Raw genomic sequence first — 13,376 nt, 5'->3', positions numbered from 1 at the left:
CTCACTAGCCCTCTTAGAAATAAGACATAGGCAAAACTACTCACCTTGGACCCATAGAGGTAATAAGGCTGGACGTTGGCCGGTTTATCTCTTTGCGGTTCTTGAGTGAAAGGAATGGCAGTTCGGACAAAACTAGCAAAAGAAGAGATGGGACAGGAGTTAACTGGGTCCTACTATTATTCTTCAGGAGACACAATATAGTGAGAACCCTTCCTGACCAGGTGCGCAACACTGTTTCTTAAACGGTAGCCTATAAACTCCTCTGACACACTCCCGTTCAACTACTGTCCCCTTTCCATAGATGGGAAAGCTGTAATCTAGATTCACAAGCTTGACTCAGGGTTTGTGGCTACTCAGAAGGTCAGTAGGTAAGAAAGTGAGAGTAGACTGGTTCTGAAAAGGGCCTTCTCCAGGGCTCCACGTCTCTCCCCAATCCCAGTTTGCTTTCTCAAGAACAGATTTCTGTAAACTCTTTCTGCAAAGGCCCACATAGCAAATATTTTCATCCTTGCCAGCCAGATGGTCTCTGTCACAATCACTCAGCTTCCGCTGGTAGCATGAAAGCATCCATAAGCAATAGTAGACAAATGAGCGTGGCTGAGTTCCAACAAAACTTTATGAATTTCGAATAATTTCCAGTTGTCACCAAATTATAATTCTTCTTTGGATTTCCCCCTCAACCATTAAAAAATGTCAATACGATTCTTAGCTCACGGGCCGTACAAAAACAATTGGGGGTAAGATGTGGCTTGTGGGCCAGGGTTTTATGAACTTGTGTGCAAGAGGATTCAAATTCCCAAATCTCTATAGAGAATGGGAGGTACATCTTGCTAAATGTGTGGATTCAGGTGCATTTGTAATTTGAATTCTTCCATTCATTCAATACACACTTATTTAATAACAGCTCTGAGGATACTGAAGGACCTGCAAACACATATATTTTTGTTCATCTTTATGCATTTGTTTTGCATGTGAATACATCTCACCTCTTCCATCAGGTTTTAAACCTCTGTGGGGATAAGGAATTAGGTCTTGTTTCTAACTTGGTGCCTGGCGCAGAGCTGTGTGCACCTTTCAGGAGGCATGTTCCACTTTGTCATGCATGTATATGCTCTGCACATGTGTGCCTGTTTGCACGCATGTGGTCCCATACGTGGATATCCTCATAAAAGTACCATCTGATCATGTCACTTCCCTTCCTTGAACTCTTCCAAGGTTCATAAATGCTCGATCCTAACAGGCCTGTGGAGCAGGTTCCACTTCCTCCTGCGTCCTGCCCTATCTTTCGTGGCACCATTCCCCATCCCATCTGCTCCACCCTCACCAGACTCTTAGCTCCTTTGAAACTGTGCCTAGAATACTCTTCTCCTGCCTTTTTGCTCTATTTACTCCTACTCATCCTTCAAGCATTCTTCCTCAGAGGATGATGCCTCTCTTGAGGTTTGAATCACTTCCCGGACTGGATCAAGTGGTGCTGTTCTCTCTCTCACGGCTCTGTAGGCTTTCTTCCCATCTCCAAGTTCACTGCTCATAACAGGACATTTATTGTGCAACTGTTTGATCACCTGCGTCCTCCTCTAGCCTGAAGGCTCCAAGAGGCAGGAAGGTGTCTGCGGACTCCCCTTGGCATCCCCACCTCCAGCACAGAGCCTGCACCCAGGTGGGGCTCTGTGAGATGCCTGTTGCAGGAACAAACTGACACCCATGCTGGTCCTCATTTGGAGGAGGCAGCTGGCTGCTCCCTGCCCCACCCGCCCCAGCCCCTTCTTCACAAGGACTCCCTTACCGGTTGGTGGACCCATTGTAGCAGTAGTTGGGGAGGAAGTCAAAGTTCAGCTCCCAGAAGACGTGCAGGGTGATGCGGCCATAGGGGGCCGACACGTTGTGGTTGGCTTCCCGGAACATGGCGTCGAAGCTGTCCAGGGTCATGTGCTTACACAGCAGCCGGTGCGTGAGCCGGTTGATCTCCAGCAGCCACTCCAGCTCCTGGCCAGACAGAGAACCCACGGCTGCTGGGGACTCACACACACACGCCTCGCAGGTGTGTACCACTTCATCTTACCAATGCCTGTCATGCAGGAGGGAGCCTCACAGACAACCTCCTAACTAACTGCCGACATGGGGACGGGGACCCCCGCAGTGGCAGGTGACAACGTTCCCTTCTTCTGAGGAGGGAAAGGAATGGCTGACAGGTGGCATACTGCCCCAGGAAGGGGACCACCGACCATGTGCACATGCCCTGTCTGCACCCCTTTGGGTAGAAAGCACACCTTCTTGCTTTCCAGTTTCCACATTGTGAGAAAAAGCTTGTCCCTCAGTGCCACAATTAAGTAAAACAAAGTTCTGACTGGCTATCACCAGAGGCTGTATCTCTGCCCTGCAGAAAGCAACCATAAGACCACATGAGACTACTAATATTTTACGTTAAACACCATCGAATATTACTAACTTTGTATGGTTCAACCTAGTATGTGCCAAGCAGCATTTTAAGCACTTTATCTGGGTTAACTCATTTAATGCTCGAAAAAACTCTATAAAGTCAATATTACTTGCTGTCTTTACTTGACACACATAGAAATTGAGGCTTTGAAAAGTTAAGTAACTTGGCTTGAAATCCAGGAAATAGGGCTCCAAAGTCACATTCTTAACCGCCATGTAATACCGATAGGAAGCTTTTAAATAGCTGGGGGCAGAATGTCCCCTCCTTTAGACTGCAGGTCCCTCAGTCACACAGAGTTAGTCACACTGGCAGAGGTGCAGCTGCAAGCCATGGGCAAGCAGTCTGTCATCTCCCCACAATGACCAGGGACCCAAGTGAGCTGTACACCCTGACTGTCGGAATCCCACCTTTAGGCAGAGAACGGGAGCAGAGTGGGTACTATCCGGACATAACAGGACACTGCCTTTGCTGGGAAGTAAAAGGGGCACGAAACCCTTTGGGCTGGCTTTAATCCCTTCTCACATTGCTCTCGAAAAGAATCAAAGCATAGGCTCCGGCAGAGAGACAAAGCAGCCCTCTTTGTGTTGCTTTAGGACACTCCCGTACTGTTGTGGTTAAGCTGCCTTTTGAGATGGGACAACTGTCCCTATTCCATAGAGGGGAAAACTGCGGCTTGGCAGGTTAAGGAAGCTGCCCAAAGTCACACAGAACACACACAACAGGGCTTAGGATGTGGATCCAGGTCTTCTGACTCCATGTGTGTTGGCCCCTGTGACACAGCTGTCTGGAACAAGGAAGCAACTGCTGAGAAAGTCCTTTGAAAAGTCAAGATGGTTTTAAAACATAAAAGCCGAAAAGAACATTGGAAGGGCAGCTCAGCAGAGCACGACTAGGAGGTGGGACGGCCAGAGGACCAGCTTTAGTGGCTGAGACATGGCGCTCAGCTGTCCACAGTTATAGGAAGCAGCCCCACACCAGGAATTCAGTTTTGTTCTCATCAGCCACAGGTCCCCTAACCCTGGTTAGGGTCCAGAGTGTGTTCGGTAGAGGCACCAGGTCATGCTTCCAATCTTGGAGCTTTGCTGCTCTAAAATTCAGATTCTGAGGCTCTCCATTGGGGGTATGCATAGAACTGGATCAAAGCTTGCAGACTTTAGTGGCTGCAGGGGCCAGCTGGGTTAGGTAAGTGAGCCATGCTGGGCAGGAGGGAGTCCTGGGGCTGGGTAGTCTGTGGCACACTGGAGAGCCCTTGCCCGGAGAAAGGAGGCAGGGCTGCTATTAACTCCATCTGATTGTTGCCACTTTGGGAGGGGGCTTAGTGATGGCAGATCCTGCCAGTTGTCAAAAAAAGGTCAAAATCTGGATTTCCATTCTGGAATGGCAGCTGGAAGAATAAGCTTCCAGTCATCACGCACCATAAAGTAAATGAAGGACAGAAATACAGAATCAACTCTCTGCTTTGGTCTCTTGGAGGTGAGAGAGTTGGACCGTGTCTTTGTTCCCATTCACTTAGGATCGGTAAAAAAAAGAAAAATGATAGTAATAAAAGGAATAAACGCTAATGAGTTTATTTATAAGATCACCGAGTCGCCCTGTTACCGGGAAGATAACTGCAGACGAGAAAGCGGGGAACAATTTCTGTTCTAACGTTCTGTGTGCCTTTAACAGTCTCCCGAATGCATGTGAGTGCTCACAAGGGAGACAGAAGGACAGTGTTCTCAATTCTGCTGATATAGGGGCTGCTGGAAATGCAGGTCCACGTCTCCTGCCAAAGAAACACCAGGACAGGGGTGTTTCTTTGTTATGTAATCCACACTGTGGTTTCCCATCAGCTGTGTTCTTCTAGCCTTCCCATCAGGAGGGCCCTTGCCTGTGGGAGGCAGGGCTCAGTGCATCCAGCTGTGCAGGGTTTGAAAGGCCCTGTGAGGGGTTCAGGTGCCGTCTGAAAGCATATCAGCATTCTACAGTAAAGTGGGTTTACTGAGGAAATAAAAAACCCACATGGGCAACTTCTGTGAAGCAGTGCAAAGAGCTCTTCAAAGGCAACCAGAAAACTGGAGTGTCAGCCACACGCGACTGTTACCCAGCTCTGTGGCCTCGGGTAGGCGAGAAGATCAGGCTCTCACACCCAGGTACAGAGAGGCCTGGTAGGTCAGACACGTGAATGAGGTGTGCCGGTGGGGCTCGCAGCAAACCAAAAAGAGCACAGCTCAGCTGACGGGGACGTCTTGTCATTTCTAGGCAACTGTTGCCATTTGGGAAGGCTGGTCTGGTGCTGCCAGAGCTTCTGTCGTTTTACTAGAATTCTTCCACATGTTAAATGTGGGCTCAAAATTTCAAATACACTCTGCAGCCTACACAAAACACAGCCTGCAGGCTGCCATCTCTCAACCTGAGCACCAGATCTCTCAAAGAATCTACGAGTATTTGCTCAGCTGGGCCAGAGGAGGCTGACTGACAAGAAATCTCTGCAACCCTCCCAACTCAGCATCAAGCTGCCTCCCATCTCATCTCAGAATGGCATTGCTAAGGTGGAGGGAAGGGCTGAGGGGAGCACATTCCTTGGTTTGTTTCTCAGGAGAGGCAGATGCTTCTCAGCCAAGGTCAGTGGGAGCCCCCTGACCCCACAGGAGAGAGCGTCCCTGGGGTCTCCTCTCCAACGGCTCCACAGGAAGTGGTTACTCTCCTGGAGGGCTCTCATCCTCACCTGAGAAGGGCTTTCACTGCTTGTTTTGGTTTTGTTCTCAGCTAAGAGAACATTCAGTGCCTTTCAAGGGGTGGGTGGGGAGCGGTCATGGACACCCATGCATGCCTCAAACCTGTTTATTCTGTAAGATATGTTCATTCATTATTGGAAAACTAGAAGATACAGGAAAAAAAAAAGATGAAAACGAAAATCCCATCACTTGGACAATCGTCACTGCTCACATTTTGGCATAAACAGAGAAATTTTTTTTACAAAACTAGATCTCCCAGAAGAACATTTGCTATGTTATAGTCTCTTAAAGTAAGTGACCCAGGTTTCAGGGGGGCAGTTGATTCAAGTCTTCTTACTAAATATTGCTGAAAATTCACCCTGAGAAGGTTTCATTGCAGCCCCTAATTTCCATGTTCCTCTCATCTTTTTTTTCATAAGCTATTATTTATTAAGTGCAAGGAACTATGCAAAGCTCTTTCCAGACAGTAATCTCATTTCATCTTTACAACAACACTCTGCGGTGAATTCTAATATTTCCTTCATTGTATAGATGGGAAAATAGGCTTATGGAAGATAATTTGCTAGTAAGTGGCAGGGCCAGGACTGGGAGTTCAGGTCTTTCTGACTCTAAAGACCTGGTTCTTCATGACTTTTTTTTTTTTTTAATACTTTGTCTACTTAAAAACTTTTTTATTTTGAAATAATTTTAGACTTACACAAAAGTGAAAACAGCAGAGTTCCTGCACATCGTTGACTCACTTTAACCAATGTAAGCATCTTACATAACCACAGAACAATGATCAAAAGTAGGAAATTAACAGTGGTACCATATTATTAACTAAATGACAGACATTAGAATTTCACCAGTTTTTCCACAAAAGTCCTTTTTTCTGTCCTCACTTTCAATCCAGGATCCTCCACTGCATTTAGTTGTCATGTCTGCTAGTCTTTTCCTATCTCTAACAGTTCTTAATCTTTCTTTGTCTTTCATGATCTGGATGCTTTCTGAAAAGTATTGTTCACTTTTTTGTTGCTGTTTTTTTTTTTTTAATGTTATTTGATTTGGATTTATGTGCTATTTTCTCATAATTAGATTGAGATTATGTATTTTGGTAAGAATGCCACAGAAGAATACATATCAGGAGATACATGCGTCTATTTTATTATTGGTGATATTAACCTTTGATACTTGGTTAAGATGGTGTCTGCCAGGTTTCCCCACTGTAAAGTTACTACCGTGTTTCCCTGAAAATAAGACCTAGCCAGACAATCAGCTCTAATGCATCTTTTGGAGCAAAAATTTATATAAGACCGGTCTTATTTTACTATAAGACTGGGTATAATATAATATAATACCAGGTCTTACATTAATTTTTGCTCCAATAGACGTAGTAGAGCTGATTGTCCGGCTAGGTCTTATTTTCAGGGAAACACGGTATTCTTCCCTTTGGAGTTAATAAATATCTTGAAGAAGCAACTATCTTGCTTCTCCTCAAAATATTTTTTTAGTAATTTTTCACTGCGGGAAAATATACATAACATAAAATTTACCATTTTAAAATGCACAGTTCTGTGGCATTAAATACTTTCACTTAGTTGTGCAACTATCACTACATTCTATCTCCAGAACTTAATCTTCCTCAATGGAAACTCTGTATCCATTAAATACTAATTCTCAATTCCTCCGCAATCACCACTCCACTTTCTGTCTCTACGAATTTGGCTACTCTAGGAATCTCCTAATAAGAGGGATCATAATATATTCTTCTCAAAGTTCGGCCCACTAATTAATTATAGCACCCACTGCTGGATCTTGCCAGCAACAATTATTACTGTGGTGATCTAACGGCGTTTTTCTATTTCCCTTATTCCTTCTACTCATGTGCTTTTGAAAGTATTAAAGTCTTCCTTTGATTTACTTAAAGACTGATCAATCAAGTTGATTCTAATTCTTAGAGAGAGAGAATTATCAGAGAAAAGTTCACATTGCTGTTTAATAGGAGAAGGGAGCACACCTGTTCTATGATTGTGCATTAGGGTCAACTCTACAATTGGCAGGTCCCGGTGCAAAATGAAAATGCAGGGCCCCTCATTAAAGAATTATTAAGAATGTCAAGATGGCGACTGCCGAGCATTAAACCAAGCACGGAGCCCTCCTGGGCCTGTACGACTGCACACCCATGCTTCCCTAGCTTCACAGGACCATTCACCTCTAGCTCGGATCTGTAGACTCCTAAAGGACAGGCAGCTGTGCCCCAAGGTTGGCCATCTCTAGAGATTTCAAGATCCTTATTGTCCTGTTCCATTCCAATAGGAAAGAGACTCACTGCTTCTCTTTAACTGGCCCAGTACTAGTCTCACAACAACCCCCAGCTAGCTAGGCTCCTATCAGAGGAATCCCAGATTGGAACTCCCACAGGCCCCCAGTCTCTTACCACAATGGAGGTCAGGTCCTCACTCTCAAAGCGGCTGATAGCCTGGTCCAAGGATTTATACATGGCAGCAGAGATGCGCTGGGTAATGAGTCTGTTCAAGTCAATTGACCTACCCAAGAGCTGCATGGAACAGAGAGAGAGAGAGAGGAGAGTTACCTGAGGTTTGCATAGACACATGACAACGAAATGCAATGCACTTATAAGAAATTGGATTGAAAGTAGAAAAGGCCATTACTGGGACAAATGGCGACTCTCTGTAGAAAACAATATTGTTAAATTTCCTAAGTAGGACAATTCTATTTTGATTATGAGAGAATGTCCCTGTTCTTGGGAGATACATGTGGAGGTACTCAGGGGTGAAGTGTCACGATGTCTGCAACGTACTCTCAAATGGCTAAGAAAAAAAGTATGTATTTTAAAAATACGTATTTTAATATATTATTTATATGTTTATATATTATTTATGTATACTAAAATACATTTATATTATATTTACTGTATTTGTAAGAGAAAAAACATATACATAAAAAAGAGAAAGTACAGCAAATGTGGTAAAATTCATAATCATGAATTTGTAGAGTACATGTGTGTTCACTGTATTATTCTTTCTATTTTCCTGTAGTTTTGGAATGTAAAACTTTGAGGGGAAAAAAACGATTCATTCGGACTGTAGGAATAGGCTCAGGACAGGCTCTGGCATCCCGGGCAATGCTGACATCCTTAAATTTAGTCCTGAAGGTCTTCCTGCAACTGTCCTGTGCCCCAAGTCAAGTCCCACGAAAACAGCAGCCCCCTCAGCAAGGTCCTACTGTGTGCCTTCATGGGGATGCATCTAAAGGCAGGAGGATGAAGCGCTAGTTACAGGATGGAAAACACATAATTTCCACTGGGGTACACATGTGCATTATCGTGGACGCTACATAGGCGGCAACAAGCAACAAACATTTATTGAGCACCTACTGTGTGCACTGCCCTTTGCTAGATGCCCAACGATTATTCTTAACTATTTCATTTTTTTCTACTTGCCTTTTTAGGTAAATTTTCTACCACTGACTAAGGCCCCTTATAGCTATCTCGTGCACACATGAAGTCCTCAGTATTTAATATCCTGTGGCTAATTCCGGCTGCATTGGTAACCAATAGACAGAATTTTCTGAGAGGCCAAAAGAAAAGCACTGAGCTCCTGCTGTTGATTGAGATGAAAATGTTCTTACAAGTCTCCATTTCCGTTGGATTTCTCATAGCAGTGGGAACGTCCAGGGTTTCCGAGGTAACCCCTTTCCTCTCCTCAATGGAGGCTCTGCCCTCCTTCACCCTCATCGTCTCCACCAACACCATGGACCACATCCTAAGCACGCAGAGGTCACCGCATAGAAGCCATTTCACCACCGCATGGCTGACAACAGGGCTTAGGAGTCGGGTGCAGAGGCTGCTGGAGCGTCTCTCACTCTGTCTGCCTGGCTCACGTTAACATTTTTAAGCAGGGATATTTTTGAGCTCCTGGCAGCATTTCCTCTACATCTGGGGTAAAAGGTTAACAGAAACCACCTCCACAAAAACAAATCATAATTCCTATGCTGGGGGTAGGCTGACATGCTCCATTTCAAAGGCCCACAGCTCTCCTTCACTTAGGTCAGCATTCGAGCCCTGCTCAGGGACACATTGACCCATTTCTGAGTGGCAGTCCCCACTGAAGGAAGCGGCCTGCAGTTTATGATGGGAAAACAAAGGCGCTGGTGGCCACTGCTCGCCAGAGGTGAGCTGCAGATGGGAAGAGAAGCCTGATGCCTTTTTATTGTTGTAAGATTCTGAGGCTTTTACACCTACGCTCAGAAGTCCACATGGGACAATATGCAGGGCAGACAGTATGCAGTCCTGGTTTCTGATTTCTCTGCTAACTTCAGAGTTATTCTCGCCAGCTCGTTCCACTGTGGCATTCTTTCACCATTACCTGGACATGTCTCTGTTTCAGCAGCGTTTCATAGCGGTTGGACGGCGGGTACGGAATGATGACTCCATAGTTCTTACATTCGGCTCTAAAACGTTTATCCAACAAGACACTGGAAGGGATAAAGGTTAAATAAGACCAGCAAACATGACAGTGAATGGTTTGCAATTGCCCAGCCACACCTATGGTCTAAAAGAGACCACAGGATCTACCCATGAAACACTGTCTTATGAATTTTGAATATATATATATATATACACATATATATATGTATAAATATATATATGTATATATATATATACAAGTTTTCTTTTATGTTTGAGAGCAAAGTTCTTCAAATTTTTTTTCAACAAGAGCTCACCATGTGAAACAAAATTTCTAAGTTAAACACAAGCAATAAAGAAGTTGATCTGCTCTCCTCTTTTATTCATTTACAAAAAACCCCAAAAGTTTCCAATAGGAAACATTTTAACTAGTAGGGATACAAAGTTCCTGTCCTCATGGAGCCTCTATTCTAGTGAAGGGAGACTAAGACTAAATAAATAAGCAGAGGAATAAAATAACATCAAATAGTAAACATCTGCACAGTATTTATTATCAGGTGTACCCACACACAACACACACGCACACAAAACGCACCGTCATTTTTAATCTCACAACAACCCTATGAATTAGGTGTACCATCATTAGCTTTCACACTGAGGCACAAATTGCCGAGTAATAAGTGCTCCGAAAATAATCAAAGAGGACCATTTGGTGTTAGCGCTCTAGAGAGGTTTTGGACAGAGACCTAAATGCTAAAAACGGAAAGATCTGGGGAAAGAAATCTCTCAGGCACAATTAGCTTGGCATGTTTATCCAATATGGATAAAGGGCAGGGCATGCTGGAGATCATGATGCAAAAATGAGTTTATAAAGTGAGCCTAGGGGCCAGATTATGTAGGGCTACATAAGCCACAGTAAGAGCTGAGATGATTTCTAGACGTAATTGGAAGTCATTAAAAATTTTTCAGCAGGAAAGTGACGTGATCTAAAACATCTACATTCTCCACTAATAGATAGCAGCCACCAACCACACAAGTCGACGGAGCACCAACTGAAACATGGTGGGTCCAAGCTGAGATGTACTGTAAGTATGAAATACATTCTCGACTTGGGAGACTGAGAAAAAAATGAAAACCATCTCTTTAATAATTTTTAATTCTTACATGTTGACATTATAGTATTTTTAGATATACTGGATTACCTTAAAATATCCTATGAAAATTAATTTTACCTGTTTATTTTTCCTTTTTAAAATATGGCTACTAAAATTTTAAAAAGTACATTTACGGCTTACATTTATAATTGCATTATATTTCTAATGGACACCACAGATATAGATCATTCTTTCCCTCCTGTGCTTTCTCTAATTCTTCCAGCTTCTCTCTAGCTTTGTCAGGAAGCCTGCCGCCTCTTACCATCTACGAGTGAGACATTTATATGTACTAATCACGTTCATCCTCTCAGCAGTCCTAAAAGGTAGGCCTATTATTATTAGTATCATTATTGAACTTTTCAACTAATACATACAATATATTAGTTTCAGGTGTACAACATAGTTATTTGATATTTATGTCCCTAGTGAAATGACCATCATGGTAAGTCTAGTAACTACCTATCATTGTACCAAGTTATTATGCTATTATTGACTATATTCCCTATGCTGTGCACTATATCTCTGGCTGATTTATTTTATAACTTTTAAGAGGAAGTTATACCTCTTATTAAAACTTCACCCTTTCCACCCCCCACCCCCTCCCTGCTAGCAACTATCAGTTTTTTTCCTCTGTGTCTATGAATCTGTTTCTGTTCTGTTTCTTCGTGTTTTGTTTCTCAGATCCACATATAAATGACATCATAGGGTATTTGGCATGCTATTATTATTATACTTTTGCCGCAGGGATTTGGCACAAGTCGTGCCTTTGCCTATAATTTCCTGTCCCATCTTTGACCTAGTTTCACTTAACTCCTATCAACTTCAGAGACGAACTCAAATGTTACTTTCTCAGGATAGCCTTTCCAGTTCCCCACCCCAAAGACTAGTTCAGGTTTAACTGTCATATATTCCCATATTCCCAGGAACTTTTCCTTTATAGGTAGCACGTAACCTCCCTTGTCACGGTGCATTCATCAGTTTTTATTAATGTCTGTCTTCCCCCCTGGACTCTAAGCCCCAGGAGGTCCAGCAAAGTACCTGTCTATTTTCCTTTCTCCTACATTCTAACATTAAGTCCAGGCTCATGGAATCACCAAATTAGGTGCTAAAGAAGAAAGGCTTTGTAACAGAAAACTTGTGCTCTCATACCTGCCGGCCATGGCTTTGTAGTAAGCAAAGATCTGGTCTGCCAGCTTGTAGACAAACTGATCAAAACACAGGTTCACCTGGTGAAGAGGAAGCAGGAAATGTCACCAGTGGTCTGTCCAGCTTTATCACAGAAACTTAGGCAACTCAAAAAGGGCAGTTGGGTAGGACCGCCCAAAATGTGTTGTGGGGAAGACGCTTCAAAGAAGAAAAAAAAGAAGATTCAACGGCCAAGAACGTTTGGGAAGTCTGGTCCCGTGCTCTCAAGGTCCTCAGTTAGGCACAGAGAAGGCAAAAAGCTGTTGAAGAACTGCTGGTCCCCTTCTCGCTGTTACAAGGGTCCAGCCCAGGGGGAACGGAACAGATAGGTCTCCAGATCCTGAAATTACCCATATCAGCTTCCCCCAACCACCTCTCATGCTAGACTTTCTTGTCTTTTCCTTTCATGTTCCTTTGCCTTGCTTTGCAAATAAAGAAGTGACGGTCATTAGAAATTTTAAAACTTTTAAAAGTATTTTGCTTAAAAATCTTTGGCTTTTAAAGAACTGTCTTGCCATTTCAGTGTTTCATCACACTGGTGACAGACTGTGACACTTGGGTGAATAGAAAGTTCACATCAGACACAGACAATCAAACCCCAATCCTCCAACATGGCAAGAGCAGGAAATGACCGAGGGTAGGGCTGTGGAGAGACGGGGCTGTGGCAGAAGCAGGTTTGCAGTTTAACTTCAAAGGAAGCACATTGTATTTAAGTGGTTGATCTTGGATGCCTTTCTCACCAAATTCTCAGCTCCACCAAGTTAACTCTTTATGCGAAGAGCTTTCATGTCTTTTATTTTACACCCCAGGTATTATTCTGAGCACAAAAACACAGTGGCGTATAAGTGCTGTCCTCGTATGCAGATAACCTCTGCCCTGGACTTTGAACTTCAAGGACACTGGGCCTCCGCCAGGCAAAGAGGCTGCAGGGTCCGAGTGGGGGTGCCCACTCATACCCCATGCTCCTTTTCTAGAACCAGCTTTGAGTATCTTTGCCCGAAGAACACAGCCCTTTCCAGGCCCTCCGTGCTCTTTTCCCTGGGTTCATCTCTGAGGGTGAACTACCCTGCAGGTATGTGCACCCCTAGGGCCCAGGACAGGCCAAAGGGCCATTGTTTGTGGGTAGGGTAGTCGACAAAGCTTGGGTATTCCCACACATACACACGAGGCCCTTCATGGTGCAGGACAGGGTTTGGCGATGGAAAGAGAAAGGAAGCAGGACACAGAGGACAGGTTTGCTTTGGGGTCCATCAAGATTTTCAACTCCCACAGAAATCAGAGGATTTAGAAAGAAAGCAATATTTCTACTAGCTTTTCTTTAAAATATGTAACTTTCAAATGAATTTGGTGGTGATCTTTACCCTAACACACTTATGTCTTTCTTTTATAAATAAGAACGCCTTATATTTGTATGGCAGTTTTACCTAATTGGCCTCATTCTATGTTTATATAACCCCATGTACTTAAGTAGG

At 43.7% G+C, this 13,376-nt stretch overlaps 1 protein-coding gene across 3 annotated transcripts in view; it reads right to left on the bottom strand.

Annotated features, from left to right (window-relative positions):
- The window catches only part of CYFIP2 (cytoplasmic FMR1 interacting protein 2), a 111,893-nt gene that overhangs the window by 46,354 nt on the left and 52,163 nt on the right, over window positions 1-13,376 (bottom strand). For all 3 annotated transcript variants that reach the window (XM_033095868.1, XM_033095870.1, XM_033095869.1), the window contains 5 exons: window positions 11,869-11,945; window positions 9,525-9,633; window positions 7,574-7,693; window positions 1,787-1,986; window positions 45-132 (listed from right to left, as the gene is read on the bottom strand). In XM_033095868.1, the coding sequence (XP_032951759.1) occupies window positions 45-132; window positions 1,787-1,986; window positions 7,574-7,693; window positions 9,525-9,633; window positions 11,869-11,945 (594 nt within the window). The remainder of the gene's footprint in view (window positions 1-44; window positions 133-1,786; window positions 1,987-7,573; window positions 7,694-9,524; window positions 9,634-11,868; window positions 11,946-13,376) is intronic.

Source organism: Rhinolophus ferrumequinum, chromosome 24, assembly GCF_004115265.2.
Source record: "Rhinolophus ferrumequinum isolate MPI-CBG mRhiFer1 chromosome 24, mRhiFer1_v1.p, whole genome shotgun sequence".
NCBI classification, from domain to species: Eukaryota; Metazoa; Chordata; class Mammalia; order Chiroptera; family Rhinolophidae; genus Rhinolophus; species Rhinolophus ferrumequinum.
The sequence above is the reverse complement of the archived record's forward strand: the minus strand, read 5'-3'. Positions and strand labels throughout refer to the sequence as shown.